Source organism: Copadichromis virginalis, linkage group LG4 (genome assembly GCF_057382275.1).
Source record: "Copadichromis virginalis isolate Kocher_CV1m ecotype Utaka linkage group LG4, C_Virginalis_male_GT1.1, whole genome shotgun sequence".
In the NCBI taxonomy this organism is placed as follows: Eukaryota; Metazoa; Chordata; class Actinopteri; order Cichliformes; family Cichlidae; genus Copadichromis; species Copadichromis virginalis.
Window position 1 is genome coordinate 6,957,234 of NC_140621.1, and position 14,490 is coordinate 6,971,723.

General features: G+C 42.0%; 2 protein-coding genes across 2 annotated transcripts; one reads left to right on the forward strand and one right to left on the reverse strand.

Annotated features, from left to right (window-relative positions):
- Positions 1-3,175: 3,175 nt before the first annotated feature.
- Positions 3,176-7,107, forward strand: LOC146710720 (tryptase-2-like). Its single transcript, XM_085455374.1, has 5 exons — positions 3,176-3,292; positions 3,485-3,665; positions 4,198-4,460; positions 6,117-6,253; positions 6,499-7,107. Exons 1-5 carry the CDS (start codon positions 3,238-3,240, stop codon positions 6,706-6,708), a joined length of 846 nt encoding a protein of 281 aa, XP_085311500.1. The 5' UTR covers positions 3,176-3,237; the 3' UTR covers positions 6,709-7,107.
- A 558-nt stretch (positions 7,108-7,665) lies between these two features.
- Positions 7,666-14,210, reverse strand: LOC146710721 (battenin-like). The gene is made up of 5 exons (XM_085455338.1): positions 13,812-14,210; positions 8,249-8,304; positions 8,105-8,173; positions 7,924-7,979; positions 7,666-7,828 (listed from the first exon to the last, which is right to left on the reverse strand). Exons 1-5 carry the CDS (start codon positions 13,987-13,989, stop codon positions 7,666-7,668), a joined length of 522 nt encoding a protein of 173 aa, XP_085311464.1. The 5' UTR covers positions 13,990-14,210.
- Positions 14,211-14,490: the final 280 nt, after the last annotated feature.

Below are 14,490 nucleotides of genomic sequence, written 5' to 3' on the forward strand. Positions count from 1 at the left end.
AATATACTCCAGTGTCCTGTTATATTTTAGATAGCAAGGAGTTTATTAAACTTCACCGAAACAATCTGCAAATTTCATTAAAATTTAATAAACTATCATCTTTTCTTTATTTTTAGTTAGCACAGACCTTAAACACTTAAAGCTGTAAGCTAATGATAGTTATATAAGAGCAGATGCTGCTGGTGCAATAAGCTGTAGTTTTACGTCCAACGGATGATGATCTGATTAGTCGACTAATCGCAAAAATAATCGGTGACTAGTCGACTATCAAAATAATCGTTTGTGGCAGCCCTAGGTGCAACGATACACAAAATTCACGGTTCGGTTCAGTTTGATACTTTGGTGTCACGGTTCGATATTTTTTCGATACAAAAAAATGTTCATGCCTTTTTAATTTGTCATTTATTAAAATTATAAATATATATTTTAACTCAAAAGTACAGTTTTTAAATTTAACCCTAACTCTTGTGCGTGTTTTTTATTTTGACAGCGAATGCGTACCTGCGGACCACTTATGTGCAGCCCTGGTTATATAGCTCATCATATCACAGCCACAGAAATTATTTTGTCCATGAAACCATAAAGCTGCACTTTCTTTTTGCCTTATAGTCTGATTTGTCATAACTTTTCCGTTTTGTGGTAAGCTTTTCTTTGGCTGTCACTTCTTCACTCTGACCTGTCTTATTTGGCTCAGCAGAACTGAAATATATATCCTGATGCTTTTACACACGCACTCACATAAGCTCAGCGATTCTCTCCACGATCAACCTCTCACATGTTTAAGCTTGCTGCGGGAGATTTCACTTGTCATGTTTGCGTAGTAAGCTAACGATTAATAAGACGATGTCAGAGGAATTGGTGCGCAAATTATCATCACTCACCAATCAGTGCTGTCTGAGCGATTGCAAAGTGAAAGCAAAAAAACAAGCCCAAATTCAAACGCGATTTCAATATGTCACATATTGACAGTGGCTCACCGATGCCAATGACATAATTACCCAGCTACATTTCCGAAAGAATGCAAAAGCATTGACATATATTTTTCCTTCCTACAATAGCCCGACGGGCAGGGCAGAGATAGATTTTGGTAGCTCGACTGGAAAAATCACTAGCCCCTGGACGTCGGGCTAGGGATATTGCGAGCCCTGTATCTGATTGAGGAATCATGCATCTTTGGAAAAGAGAGTTTATTACAGAGAAATGGCTCTTTCCAAAATAAAAGCTATACTATCCGCTTCTTCTGGGCTATATTCTCAGCAGCATATTAAACATATCAGGTCCCCATAAGGAGACTCATGTGCTAACGGCTGTCTAAATGACTCGGCTAAAGTTTGTAGCATGCATGCTTGTTGTTTTTGCACTAGGATGATGTAAATGTGCAGTCATATTCGTTGTGTTCCCACTAGTGCTTTCAGGTTAATCTCGTTGAAATGACGTTGCCACAACACGGCAAATCTCCGTTAACGAGCTATCGCTGATCGCCCCGTGCATGAGGCTAGACGGCCAACACGTTAACGAGCTAACTGCGCTAACACACTAGTTCCCACCCATGTAATTGAGCATTGCGTGGCACATCCAACATACTGTTTTACTTTAGTCCATGACGCGCTTACCTTCAGGGTCATACGTCACATGAAAACCAAAATAATTCCAAACGCCAGATCTGAATGAGGGTGGGGGAGGTCCATGTTGCAAGGAGAGCTTAACTTCTGTCTCGCTAGCTTGCCCTGCGCTCTTCCTTCTGACGATGCTGTCTGTGTTGAGCGCTCAGTGGATCTGCGCTCGACAGTGCAGCCTAGGCGGAGTAGTCGAACGCAGATTCACTGAGCGCTCAACACAGACAGCATCGTCAGAAGGAAAGTTGATGAAATAAATTACAAATTTTGTATTGTTCGATACATATGCGTACCGAACCGAAAGCACTGTATCGAACGGTTCAATATTGATACGAATATCGTTGCACCCCTAATATATATATATATGTGTGTGTGTGTGTGTGTAAAAGCTGAAAAAGAAACATGTGTAGTTGTAGCAGTATCCAGTGTGTTAAGTGGATGCGTTGTACAGGGAGCCACAGGCAGGAAAGATTTCCTGTGTCGTTCAGTGGTGCTTTTCGGTAATCTCAGTCTCTCACTGAACGTGCTCCTGTGACTGACCAGCATGTCATGGAGTGGGTGGGAGGTGTTATCCAACATTGTCTTTATCTTGGACAACATCCGCCTCTCTGACACCACCTTGAGGGAGTCCAGCTCCATCCCCACAACATTACTGGCCTTACGGATTAGTTTATCGAGTCTGTTGGCATCTGCGACCCTCAGTCTGCTCCCCCAGCATGCAACAGCATCGAGGATCGCACTGGCCACAACAGACTCGTAGAAAATCCTGAGCATTTTCTGGCAGATGTCGAAGGACCTCAGTCGCCTCAAAAAATAGAGACGACTCTGGCCCTTCCTGTAAAGTGCTGTGGTGTTTTTAGCCCAGTCCAGTTTATTGTCAATGTGTACTCCAAGGTATTTATAGTCCTCCACAATGTCAACACTGACCCCCTGGATTGAAACAGGGGTCAAGTGTTTCCTGGTCTTCCTGAAGTCCACGATCAGTTCCTTGGTCTTTGCCACGTTGAGCTGCAGATGATTCTGCTCACACCACGTGACAAAGGAGTCGACCACAGCCCGGTACTCTGTCTCATCATCCCTGCTGATGCATCCAACCACCGCATATTTTATATTATAATATAAAATATATTAATGAACCCTGTTCACTACAGTCTGTTTAACAATATAAGTAAAGATATTAGACATTAGCAAAACACAGAGAACAATTTTAAAATAACATCAATATGAGATCATTTCAGTGGAATAGGAGAAAGCAATCCCATAGTTGATCTGGTTTAACCTTTTATGCCTTACACTTTAACTCTATCATTACAATTTAAGTGGAAATTAAACACAGCAGTAGCAGGTAACTTTTCAAGCACACTGTGCCACACAAACAGGTCTGCAGTGCAGATAATGAAACAATAGAGGTGAAAACCTTGACACATTGGAAAAATGGTCAACCAAACTCTTCAACAATTTTTCCACTGTATGTTAAAATCGCATGTACATTTTTTTAGGTGTGGTTTGAGATGTAAAGGGCGGGACTAATGATAGTCATCTCTCCAGCAGTGCATATAAAGCTGCACTTCTTCCCCCCTCACCACACAGAGGTACTGCTACACTGTTCTTCATCACGGCCATGGCTTTCTGCAAACTTCTGCTAACTGTGTTGGTACTGCTGCACAACAGTGGTGGTGAGAGAGAAAAATGCTGAACCTTAATTTCCCAACTCCAGAGCCCAGATTTCAGAGTGCAGCCTCGATAGACTGATGCTCTAATGTTTATCATCCATTCTGAGCAAAATAGCAAACAGCTCTTACTTTGATGGGATTTAATTTTCTTAGATGCCTCAAACTTACATCCAGCATTTTGTTTGTGTTTTTCAGGTCTACTGGGAAATGAAGTGAGGAGCTCCATCATTGGTGCAGAGGATGCCAAAAAGGAAAGTTGGCCATGGATGGTTCACCTCAACATGACATCTCATGATTCGAAAATGGTGAAATGGGGCTGCGGCGGCACCGTCGTTGCAAAGCAGTGGGTGCTGACTTCTGCACAGTGCGTGGCTAAGTAAGTCTGTGTGTGTTTGCAGAAACGTGTCTCATTATTTTTATGAACATCCTCCAGAGCAGTCATAACAAAAAAGCTTCACACTGCATGTGAGTATTTTGGGGGAATAATTACTCATAGGGACCTTCACTGTTGGCCAATAAAGACAAAATCATTTCAGGACACTTTCTGACAAGTGTCCTGAAATGGTCTGACAAGTTAGGTGAGTGGGCCTAACTTGTCAGACCTGGAGGCCTCAGTCAGTATTTAAATACACCATATGCACATTTCAGCATCTTAAGCTGTGTTTTTAGTGAGTAGCTGCATATTTACACACCCAGCAGACACCGCATCAAGTCCAAACTAATGTAATGTTTACTCCACTGCAGCTCCTTTTCTTTTAATTCCTGCCAACTATGAAAAAACATGCGCAGCCCTTTAAACTGCTGAATGCACCAGTGTCCACAAAACCCATGTGTAGTGTTGTTTTGTTGAAGGCTTGGTCATTCCAAAATACATGAGACTTAATGTGTGTGTTTCTCTTGTCATGCAGTTATGATCATCTTCGATCGTTCGTTGTTGTCGGCGCATATCAGCTGCAAAAGGCGGCTCACCGTTACATGCGTATAGCCAATATTGTTCAATACCGAGACCTGGGCAACAGCAACTACGAAAATGACATTGCTCTGATCAAGCTGAGGAAACCGATTACATTTTCAAAAGATGTTGCACCAGTGGCTCTGCCTGACAAGGATGACACCTTTGATCCATCATCTGAGTGTTGGATGACTGGCTGGGGGGAAGTGGGAAATGGTGGTAAGTTAAGCACAGAAAGTAGGCTTTAAAGTATACATGCTGTATCAAGGCAGGCTCACATTGTACTCCATTGTAATTATCCATACCGTCACCAATAAAACAGATGTTTATAACGTGCAAAGCACTTTACAGATAAGAAACATCACTGAGGAGCTAAATCATCGTCAGAAGTTTTATTAATTTGAAAAGTGATTTGAAAATGAAATTCCAAATGTTTATATTGAATACAGTGTGTATAGAAAAAAAAGAATTATTTTATTTGGACTGAATTATTCGTTTTCATTGATAATGTTTCGTTTTTTTGTTTTTTTTGTTTGTTTTTCACTTGTTTTTTTTCTTCTTCAGTTTCAGACCTTTGAGCCCGTTGTGTGTTGTGGGCGTGTACAAAAAGGAGGGGCGGGGCACATACAAATGATTGACAGCTCCAGTTTTACCCCAGCAACAGAGAATATTGTTTTCTGATTGGCTGGGCTGAGCTGAGCTATAAACTGGAGAAGAATCGAAGACTCGACCTCAAATTCTAGACATCATTTTCAAATTTGAATCCCCCACTGTAATAGAGTGAATTGTTGCCCCCCAGTGGTAAAATACAGAAGTGCTTGTTACAGGGCTAGTTCTTGGTTGACCAACATAACAAAAAAAAGGTAGCTTGTGCACCGCTAAGAAAAACAACAAGTTTGTGTGTGATGTCCTGCTGTTCAATAAAGCACGTATCGCGTCCTTCTGTCCTGATCTTTTCGAAGAGCCTAATCCAGAATATCACATCCACCTTAATACATCTATAATTTCAGTGTATATCAATATGGTCCATCACAGGCTCATCAGAAACCGTATGTCTTTATTGTTCGGCTAGTGCTGGCAACATTCATTGAAGGAGCGCCATCTTTAACCAAAGGCCTCATTTTTAACTTTTAACGAACACGACACAGGAGCTGTCAATCATTAGTTGATTTGATACATGCCTACAAGTCTGAAGCAGAAAAAAAAGACCTGAAATATGAAAAACGGGTTTGAAACAAAATTTTTTGATTTATAATAAAATAGGCAGCACGGTGGTTAGCACTGTTGCCGCACAGCAAGAAGGTCCTGAGTTCAATTCCACCATCAGGCCGGGGTCTTTCTGTGTGGAGTTTGCATGTTCTCCCCGTGTTTGCGTGGGTTCTCTCCGGGTACTCCGGCTTCCTCCCACCGTCCAAAGACATGCAACTTGTGGGGATAGGTTAATTGGTTAATCCAAATTGTCACTAGGTGTGAATGTGCGAGTGAGTGTGAATGGTTGTCTGTCCCTATGTGTTAGCCCTGCGACAGACTGGCGACCTGTCCATGGTGTACCCTGCCTATCGCCCTATGACAGCTGGGATAGGCTCCAGCGCCCCCCGCGACCCTGAAAAAAAAGGATAAGCGGAAGCGAATGGATGGATGGATGGATATAATAAAATAAAGAAATAGAAGCCAAACCCCCTGAAACTATAAAAACAAAAAAAGATTTGCTTGAAAAAATAATTCATTCAATATAATAGTTTTCATTTAGTGTTTGAAAGACATTTTTTAATTTGTTGAATACCAAAATGTAAAATTTCTATTTCAAATCACTTTTTCAAATAAAACCGATTTAGCAAACCGTCACTTCCATACTTTTCCTGTGTGTCCATGCAGTACCACTGCCTGATCCAAAAACCCTTCAACAGCTGAGGATTTCCATCATGCCTCGGAGTACCTGTAACGAGACATATCCTCAGATAGCCCGTAATACACTTTGTGGTGCCAACAGGAAGGGAAGGGATGCCTGCAAAGTGAGTTTTATTTTATATGAGTTTTTAAACTCTTTTTTTGCATTTAATTGAATAGATGATTATACCTTTGAAAACACTTGATTTATCACACATGAAGTACTTTAGTTTCACTCAACTGAAGTCACTTGACAGCTGTAGTTACTAGTTACTTTTTAGTGTATAATTGAATCTGCTGTGTTTTAAATGAGACCTAAACAGGAACAAAAAGGCCACACTAATCAGTGTTGTGTGTTTCATTTCCACAGGGAAACTATGGTGGTCCCCTGGTGTGTCGTAAAAGGGAGAAATTTGTGCAGGTGGGAATCATGAGTCATGGGAGTCCTGGCAGTTGTGGCCTCGCCAACCATCCTAGCGTCTATACCGAGGTTGCAAAGTATCTGACCTTCATAAATGATTACGTCCACTTGTCTGAGAAACCTTCAGCTTTCCTGTATTGCAAAGTCACTGCCTGTTAATGGAAGGTTACCCTGATTCAGTTGCCAGACTTCATTGCATTAAAGCATTACTTTTAGGTCCTTTTTGTAATTTGATGAATTCCTGTTCATGCTTTAATAAAAGACACTGATGACACCTGCACATCCATAGCAACACCTTCATCAGGTACAGAGTTTCATTACTTGTGTGCTAATGTTTTGGTCTAATTTGTGGCATTTTAATAAGTCTATACAGTAACTTCACCTCAACCAGTGAAACCAGCAAAAATTGTACTGACTTGACATGTAAATATATATATATGTATGTATTATTGTGTAAAGTCTTGACCAGGCCTTACTTTCTTCATGTTTTGCTTCCAAGTAACCTAACTTTCTTGTCATTTTTTAAACTCTCTCGGCTTTCTGAAGATATTTTAAGGTTTTTCTTGAACACTGGCTTCTTTTTCACTCATTTTCAGTCCAGGCCTTATACCTGAACAGTTTCAGAGGCAAGTTTTGTTTGTTAAGCCGTCTGACACTGACCAATGATTCATTTCAAATAGGCAACCAAACTAAAGTGACATGTATACTTTTGACCCTGCCTCTGGTAGCTCATTCCCCAGACTGTCCAGTTTTGTAGGTTTTGTTGTCGTAACAAAAACAGAAGTGTCCATAGTAGAAAGAAAAACACATTCATTTATTGTTTATTGCTTAATTACTTTGTGTAATATGAATGTCCATAAATATGGTTTTGTAAAACTTATAAATATACAGTTAAAGGTGCAAACTGTTTTCTTGTGCTTGTTTGTGGTGAGCAGCAGATCAAGCAAGGTAAGTATTATAAATGGCTTCAAGTGCAAATTCAGACACTCACATTAGGCAGATTAGACACACAGATTTGTGTGTACACACTTTGTGCACAGCAGCCACAAATACTGATGTTCAAATCTATTGTTTGTAGTGAGGAGCCAGTCAGAGTAAGTTGCAGGTCAAGCTCCTCTACCTTGTCAAAAAAAAGGGAGCAGACATCCCTCTGATGCTGATTTGTATTTTATTCTCATTTCTCACCTGCAGAACACTGAGAATCCACACTTTCCTGATCTTCACACAGTGCAGAGAGGATCGAGAGAGCAGTACACCAAGCTGGTACAGAGTCTGATACCTGAGGATGCAAACAAGAAACAAGTAAAGCTGCACACCCCAAACAATCTGCATGAAGTCATTCATACTGAATACTCTCTGTAATGGATCACTGACCAGCGATACTGAGCTGCATGGGTCAGGAAAATATTGTGGAAGAACAGGAGTTCCATCTTACAGAGAGGGAAAAAATATTCCTGGTTCAATATTCTCACAACATCACACAAAATCAGAGCCAAGTTTCACTAACAGCATGCAGTGAGCTGAGTGTGCTGCTAGAGGGCATCAGAGGACTCACCAAACCCTGGTTGATGAAATACTCGGTTAAGTAGACCACTCCCAGTGGAAGCACAAACCTCCACAAGCCCTGCTCACAGAAATCAAGTTCAGTAACAGTTTGGCTGAACAGTTTCAGATCAAACAAGTAAAAAAGTGTACTTACTCTGATAACAAACAGTCTCTCTCTGAAACTGAGAGGCCCAGTGGGTTGGTCCTCTGCTACATTCAAGAGGAAGAGAACATTATTTCCCAATAAGCAGCAGAACTTTAAAACGACAATTCATTCACATAAACTGTGAAGTTCCACAGCAGGAGATGAAGTCAGCAGCCTCATGTTCTCTGTCTTTGTTAAGTGTTAACAAACACTGCAGTTTCTCCTCAGTTTGCAAAAAGAAAGCTGTGATAACGTGGTCAGAAATTACAAATCATTGAAACAACGGCTTGTACTTTATGCTGAATGAATTTCTGGTTACTAAATGATATGTATGCACATAGCAGCCTCTCACTGAGGCCACTGTAAAAGGTGACAACTATACAAACTTTTGAGGACGAATAAGAACCAATTGCCAATACACGGAGCATGACGTCCGAGCGGCATTGAGGAGAGTGAACACAAGGAAAGCGGCGGGGCCAGGCGGCATCACCGGCCGTCTGCTGCGCTGCTGTGCTGACCAGCTAGCAGGTGTGTTCACTTACATGTTCAACGAGTCCCTGGCGAAGTCTGTGGTCCCCACATGCTTCAAAAGATCCACCATCATCCCTGTGCCCAAGAACAGCAAACCCTCATCCCTGAACGATTACCGGCCAGTTGCACTGACCTCGGTAGTAATGAAGGTGTTTGAGAGGCTGCTGAAGAACATCATCTCCTCCTCCATCCCAGACACCACAGATCCGCTGCAGTTCACCTACAGATCCAACAGATCCACAGAGGATGCCATCGCCCACGTCCTACACACCATTCTCAGCCACGTGGACAAGAAACAGGGTAACTATGTGCGAATGCTGTTTGTTGATTACAGTTCAGCGTTTAACACAATAGTGCCCTGCAGACTGTTCACAAAGCTGAGGGATCTGGGACTTAACAGCCGTCTGTGTGCATGGGTGTTGGACTTCCTCACTGGCAGAACTCAGGTGGTGAGGGTGGGCAGGTGCTTCTCCAACAGCATCACCATCAACACAGGAGCACCTCAGGGATGTGTCCTCTCGCCACTGCTCTACTCCCTCTACACTTCAGACTGTGTGGCCACCCATGGCTCCAACACCATTGTGAAGTTTGCTGACGACACAGTGGTGTTGGGTGCCATCTCCAACAACGATGAGGCGGCCTACATGGATGAAGTGAAGAATCTGGCATCGTGGTGCCAGGACAACCACCTCCAGCTGAACGTCAGCAAGACCAAGGAGCTGGTGGTGGACTTCAGAAGGGGTCAGCACAGAGACTACAAGCCCATTATCATCAATGGAGCTCCAGTGGAGAGGGTGCAGTCCTTCAAGTATCTTGGTGTCCACATCTCCTCAGACCTGACATGGGCTGCCCACATTCAGGTCCAGACCAAAAAGGCTAGGCAGCGCCTGTATCACCTACGACAACTGAGGAAGTTCAGGGTCTCTCCAAAGATCCTCAGGATTTTCTATACAGGCGCTGTGGAGAGCATCCTCACACAGAACATCACATCGTGGTTTGGGAACAGCTGTGTGAAGGACCAAAAAGCTCTCCAGAGAGTGATCCGTACAGCAGAACGCTGCTGCAGGATTGCTCTCCCCCCGCTTCAGGACACCTACACCAGGAGATGCCGGACTAGAGCAGCGCAGATACTGAAGGACCCGTCCCATCCAGGCAACAAACTGTTCCAACTTCTGCAATCTGGTAGAAGGTTCCGCATCTTCCGGGCAAGGACAGAGAGACTCAAGAGGAGCTTCTATCCCCAAGCCATCCGTGCCCTAAACACACACACCCGCCCTCTCACATCATCTATAATTGACTGAGTCAGGACTCTTCCAGACACTAAACCAAGGCACAATGTACATTTCAATTCCTTTAATTTTAAATATGTTTATATTGTCTATCCTGTAAAATAGTCAGATGTCTATTCATATTAATGTACAGAATTCACCTGCTTCACTGTGTGTTATACTTTTATAACTGTGCATGTGACAAATAAAGAACCTTGAACCTTGAACTGAGTATTATTATCAGTCACATGAGCGACTCAGGCTACAATTTGGCCTCATCAGAATCAGAATCAGAATCAGAATACTTTATTAATCCATGGATAAATGTAAAGCTGCTAGAATGTGCCAGAGCAACGCACTGCTACTTTCTTCTGTCCTGACGAAAAAGAAGATTTGGTATCAGCTTTCAATCACATGCATGACAGAGCCAAGAAAGAATCTGAATGGTCAAAACTGTCAATTGTCAAACTATGTAGAGCCAGATTTACTAAAGAGGCCCAGCGTCAGCTGAGCAACCCAAAAGCCTGGACAGTGATTCCACATATGGTTTTATTGTGTATATATTTCCCTTTTAGAGCACAACATTATGAGAGGAGACAATTTAAATGAGTCACTCAGCCACGAGATACTTATGTTAGCAGATTGCATCAAATTTAACACTGAAATAATTCTGTCCTGATGAGGTCGTGACAGCTGCGAGATGCATCAGTTTATCTGGAACGAGAGAGGGAGATGTTATCATGACGAGTACGAGTGCAGCTCGAAGCCAGGAGAGTAGTGAACGCGCAGTGTAGCTCCTCAGCAACTAAGCCTCATTATTAATACAGATATTTTATTGTAACAGTACTGAAGTGAATTTAGCGTGGAGCAGTGAAAAGACAGAGATACACATTAACATGTGTCTTTTGTTCATCACACAGCTTACACCCACACACCCACAGTCACCTATAACTGAACACACACACATCTAGACAAAAACAAAAAAATGTCCAACTGTACCCTCATACACACAATAATAACATGGACCGAACCACCACTCACAACCACTAGCACTTTATATAGCCACTGTAGAAATTAGCCACATATCTCACTGATCTAAACTGCACTACTGTAAATTCTGTACAGACAATCATTCTGTATGATAACAATTATAGTTCTACAACTGTTTATTACTTGGACCTATACCATATTACTGTATAGGTCCAGAGCAGGTCCACTGCCGGTTCAGATAGAGGTAGAGGAGGTGGAGGTGGTCAACAAGTACAAGTACTTTGGTCTGTGGGTGGACAACAAACTGGACTGGTCATGCAACACAGAGCACCTGTATAAAAAAGCCCAAAGCCGACTGTACTTCCTCAGGAGGCTGAGGTCTTTTAACATCTGCAGGAAGTTCCTGAGGATGTTTTACCAGTCAGTGGTTGCTGGAGTACTTTTCTATGCTGTGGTGTGCTGGGGGAGCAGCACAGCAAAGAAGGACTCATCCAGGCTAGAGAAACTGATCAGGAAGGCTAGCTCTGTGGTCGGCATGAAGCTGGACACTCTGGTGACAGTGGCAGAGAAAAGGACACTAAAAAAGCTGCTGGACATTATGAACAATGCTGGGCATCCTCTGCACACGGCCATTAACAACCAGAAGAGTCTGTTCAGTGACAGGTTGCTTCTCTCAAAGACAAGAACCAACAGACTTAAAAACTCCTTTGTCCCACACGCCATCAGACTGTTTAACTCCTCTCTGGAGGGGAGAGGGAGGGGAAACAGGAGGACAAAGGAGGGGGGGGGGGGGGGGGCAACTAAGCTGTAGTGCCTTTTCACTGTGCAATACTTTTTGTTAATATCCAACGGTGCAATAGACTTCAATACTTGAAATGTGCCATTCCCTTGTATTATTATTCCTATTTATTCTATTTATCCCTTTTGTATTCTCTTTATTTATATATGTCTCTGTATTTATATATGCGTATGGTATTCTGCTCACATTCTGTAACTTCTGTCAGTGCTGTGTTTTTGGAAACCGAATTTCTCGGAGGAACCCACCCGAGGGATTAATAAAGTTTTATCTAATCTAATCTAAAAGCTTGAATATTTATATCCTGTTCATATCCTGTACATAGCTTGTACACTCACTACAGCCTGTACATACTTATAGTTATAGCATATTCATAACATACCTTCATACCGTGTACATTGTAACATACCTATAATAGACCCATTTTTGTAATATATCTATATTATTGCCAAAGCACTTCTGGATGGATGCAAACTGCATTTCATTGCCTTGTACTTGTGAGATGTGCAATGACAATAAAGTTGAATTCTATTCTATTGCACATTGAATTCAGCTTCATACTTGCAAACTCTAAATAACCTCAGCACCGTCTCCCAGTTAACCCTGCTCTCTTAATAAGCTGTCAAATTATTCCAGGAAACAACAGTCTCAGCTTCCAAGACCCCAAATCAAAAAACTGTTAAAACCTGTCATAACACTGCATTTGTTTTGTTGGTGCATTACACGCTCCCTCTTGGAAACAGTTCATTATCCACTTCTCTTAGCCCCGCTCAAGTTTGAACTGAATTGGCTACACAGTTGCTCAAAAATGAGCACATTAGAGTAAATTATCACACCCTTCACACACACTCTTCACTCTGCTGCCTTCTGGCAAAGATGTACTGGAGCATTTGGGCCCTCACTGCCAGACAGTGAAACTGTTTCTTCCCCCAAACGACTACTGAACACTCACACTGGACTGACACACACACACACACACACACACACACACACACACACACACACACACACACACACACACACACACACACACAAGTACGCACACCTTAATGCATCAAGCTACATTTTGCACAAAGCTCAGAGTTTTTTGCGCAACCAGCTGTCACTGATGCACATTTCTGTTGCACTGTTGTGTCTGTATCGTTCTGTTCTGTCTGGTGCTGCAATGTTTTTTGCAGTTTTTGTATACTTGCACTTTATGTAGTCCTGTGTTGATTGTCTGTTACATGTTATATATGTAGCACTATGGTCCTGGAGGAACGTTGTCTCGCTTATTCTTTTTATAGGAATCTGTTGTGGAAAACACAGACACCTTTTATTTACATGTTAAGAACTACCATGCAGTAAGTGAGGGAGAGAGGAACATGCATAGTTTAAATGGAGGCAGTAAGAGAGTGAGGATGAAGCTGCACAGATGACTTTCTGCAAGTGAAACTAATGTTTGATCGTGTATAGCTGATTAATATATGTACAATGTCAAAGAGGTCTGTTGTTGTTTAGACTTCAAATAAAATAATAAAATAATAAAGTGAGCCCTGTTGTGCAATTTGCAATTTTAAAATTTGGGCTATAAACAGAAACTGACACGTGTTGATGACCATCTGATTAGATAACAGCAAAGCAACGCTCTGGGATCTTTCAGGCGTGTCTATTGGGCAACAGTGTAAAGTCATCATTGTAAGAAAACGTGAGTGTCTGTGGACAAACTTCAAATGTAAATGATTTTATATCTTCATCATATTTGTTGCATCTGCCTTTTTGTGCAAATTATTGCTTAAAATGTTAAAATTCATGTATTCTTACGGAAAAACAAAACTGGTGTCATGGAGGACTCAAACACTTACAGGAACTCATGTGTTCGTGTTCAGTTAGTAGATATATCAAACAATGAAACAGAGTTTGTCTTTACAGGATTTGGTCGCTGAACTTTATTTAAATTTCAGTTTATTGCTGATTTCATGCTACACCCTTCTAATGTGACATTTACCTGTGGTGGAGCTCTCGGGCTCCTCCTCGTCTGAACTGTCCAGAAGTTGCTGTCTGTCCTCAGAGACCAAAGCTGCATACTCAGTGTCCTTGGTCCTCCACTGAGGTAATGAAGGTGGACAAACCAGCAGGAGGAAATAGCTGGTAAAATTGTTGGGATGAAGAAGACGACAAATCATTTTGTAAGTTTCAGCTTCATTTATACGCAGTTTACAGGGAAAAAGTCTCAACAGGAAATACAAACTACATCCTGTCAATGTCTCATTTGACTGAAGTGAACTGGAGTCAACTGAACTCAATTAAAGTGACTATTTGGCCACCACTTCACCTCCACAGATGAAAGCATTGGGCTACCTACACCTTAGACCTACAGAAGCTTAATTCAAAATTGGACCCTTGTTAAGTCTCACTGTGGCATGCAAAACTCTAAAAATGATGAATGGACTAACTGTCTGAGCTTGGAAGCCAGCTTGGATGAGCCCTGAGTAAAGGAGGGCTCCAATAAGACCAGCAGCACCAGTGCCTGAGCCCCAGCCTTCTAGTACACTCCTGGAGCAGACAGAAAACCACCTTTAATGTTCCAGAGTAAAAATAAAAACACAGTTGGAAGACCATTCACAGCTTCTTAAACTCATTTGTGACCAGGACTTTATCTGCTGTGAGTCTAAGCTGTAAGCAGG

Coding starts and splice junctions, on each gene's coding strand:
- LOC146710721 (XM_085455338.1), bottom strand. CDS start 13,989: ATGATTTGTCGTCTTCTTCATCCCAACAATTTTACCAGCTATTTCCTC. Junction 8,305..13,811: donor GCCCGAGAGCTCCACCACAG/GTAAATGTCACA, acceptor TCTTGAATGTAG/CAGAGGACCAACCCACTGGG. Junction 8,174..8,248: donor AGAGACTGTTTGTTATCAGA/GTAAGTACACTT, acceptor TTCTGTGAGCAG/GGCTTGTGGAGGTTTGTGCT.
- LOC146710720 (XM_085455374.1), top strand. CDS start 3,238: ATGGCTTTCTGCAAACTTCTGCTAACTGTGTTGGTACTGCTGCACAAC. Junction 4,461..6,116: donor GGGGGAAGTGGGAAATGGTG/GTAAGTTAAGCA, acceptor GTGTCCATGCAG/TACCACTGCCTGATCCAAAA. Junction 6,254..6,498: donor AGGGAAGGGATGCCTGCAAA/GTGAGTTTTATT, acceptor TCATTTCCACAG/GGAAACTATGGTGGTCCCCT.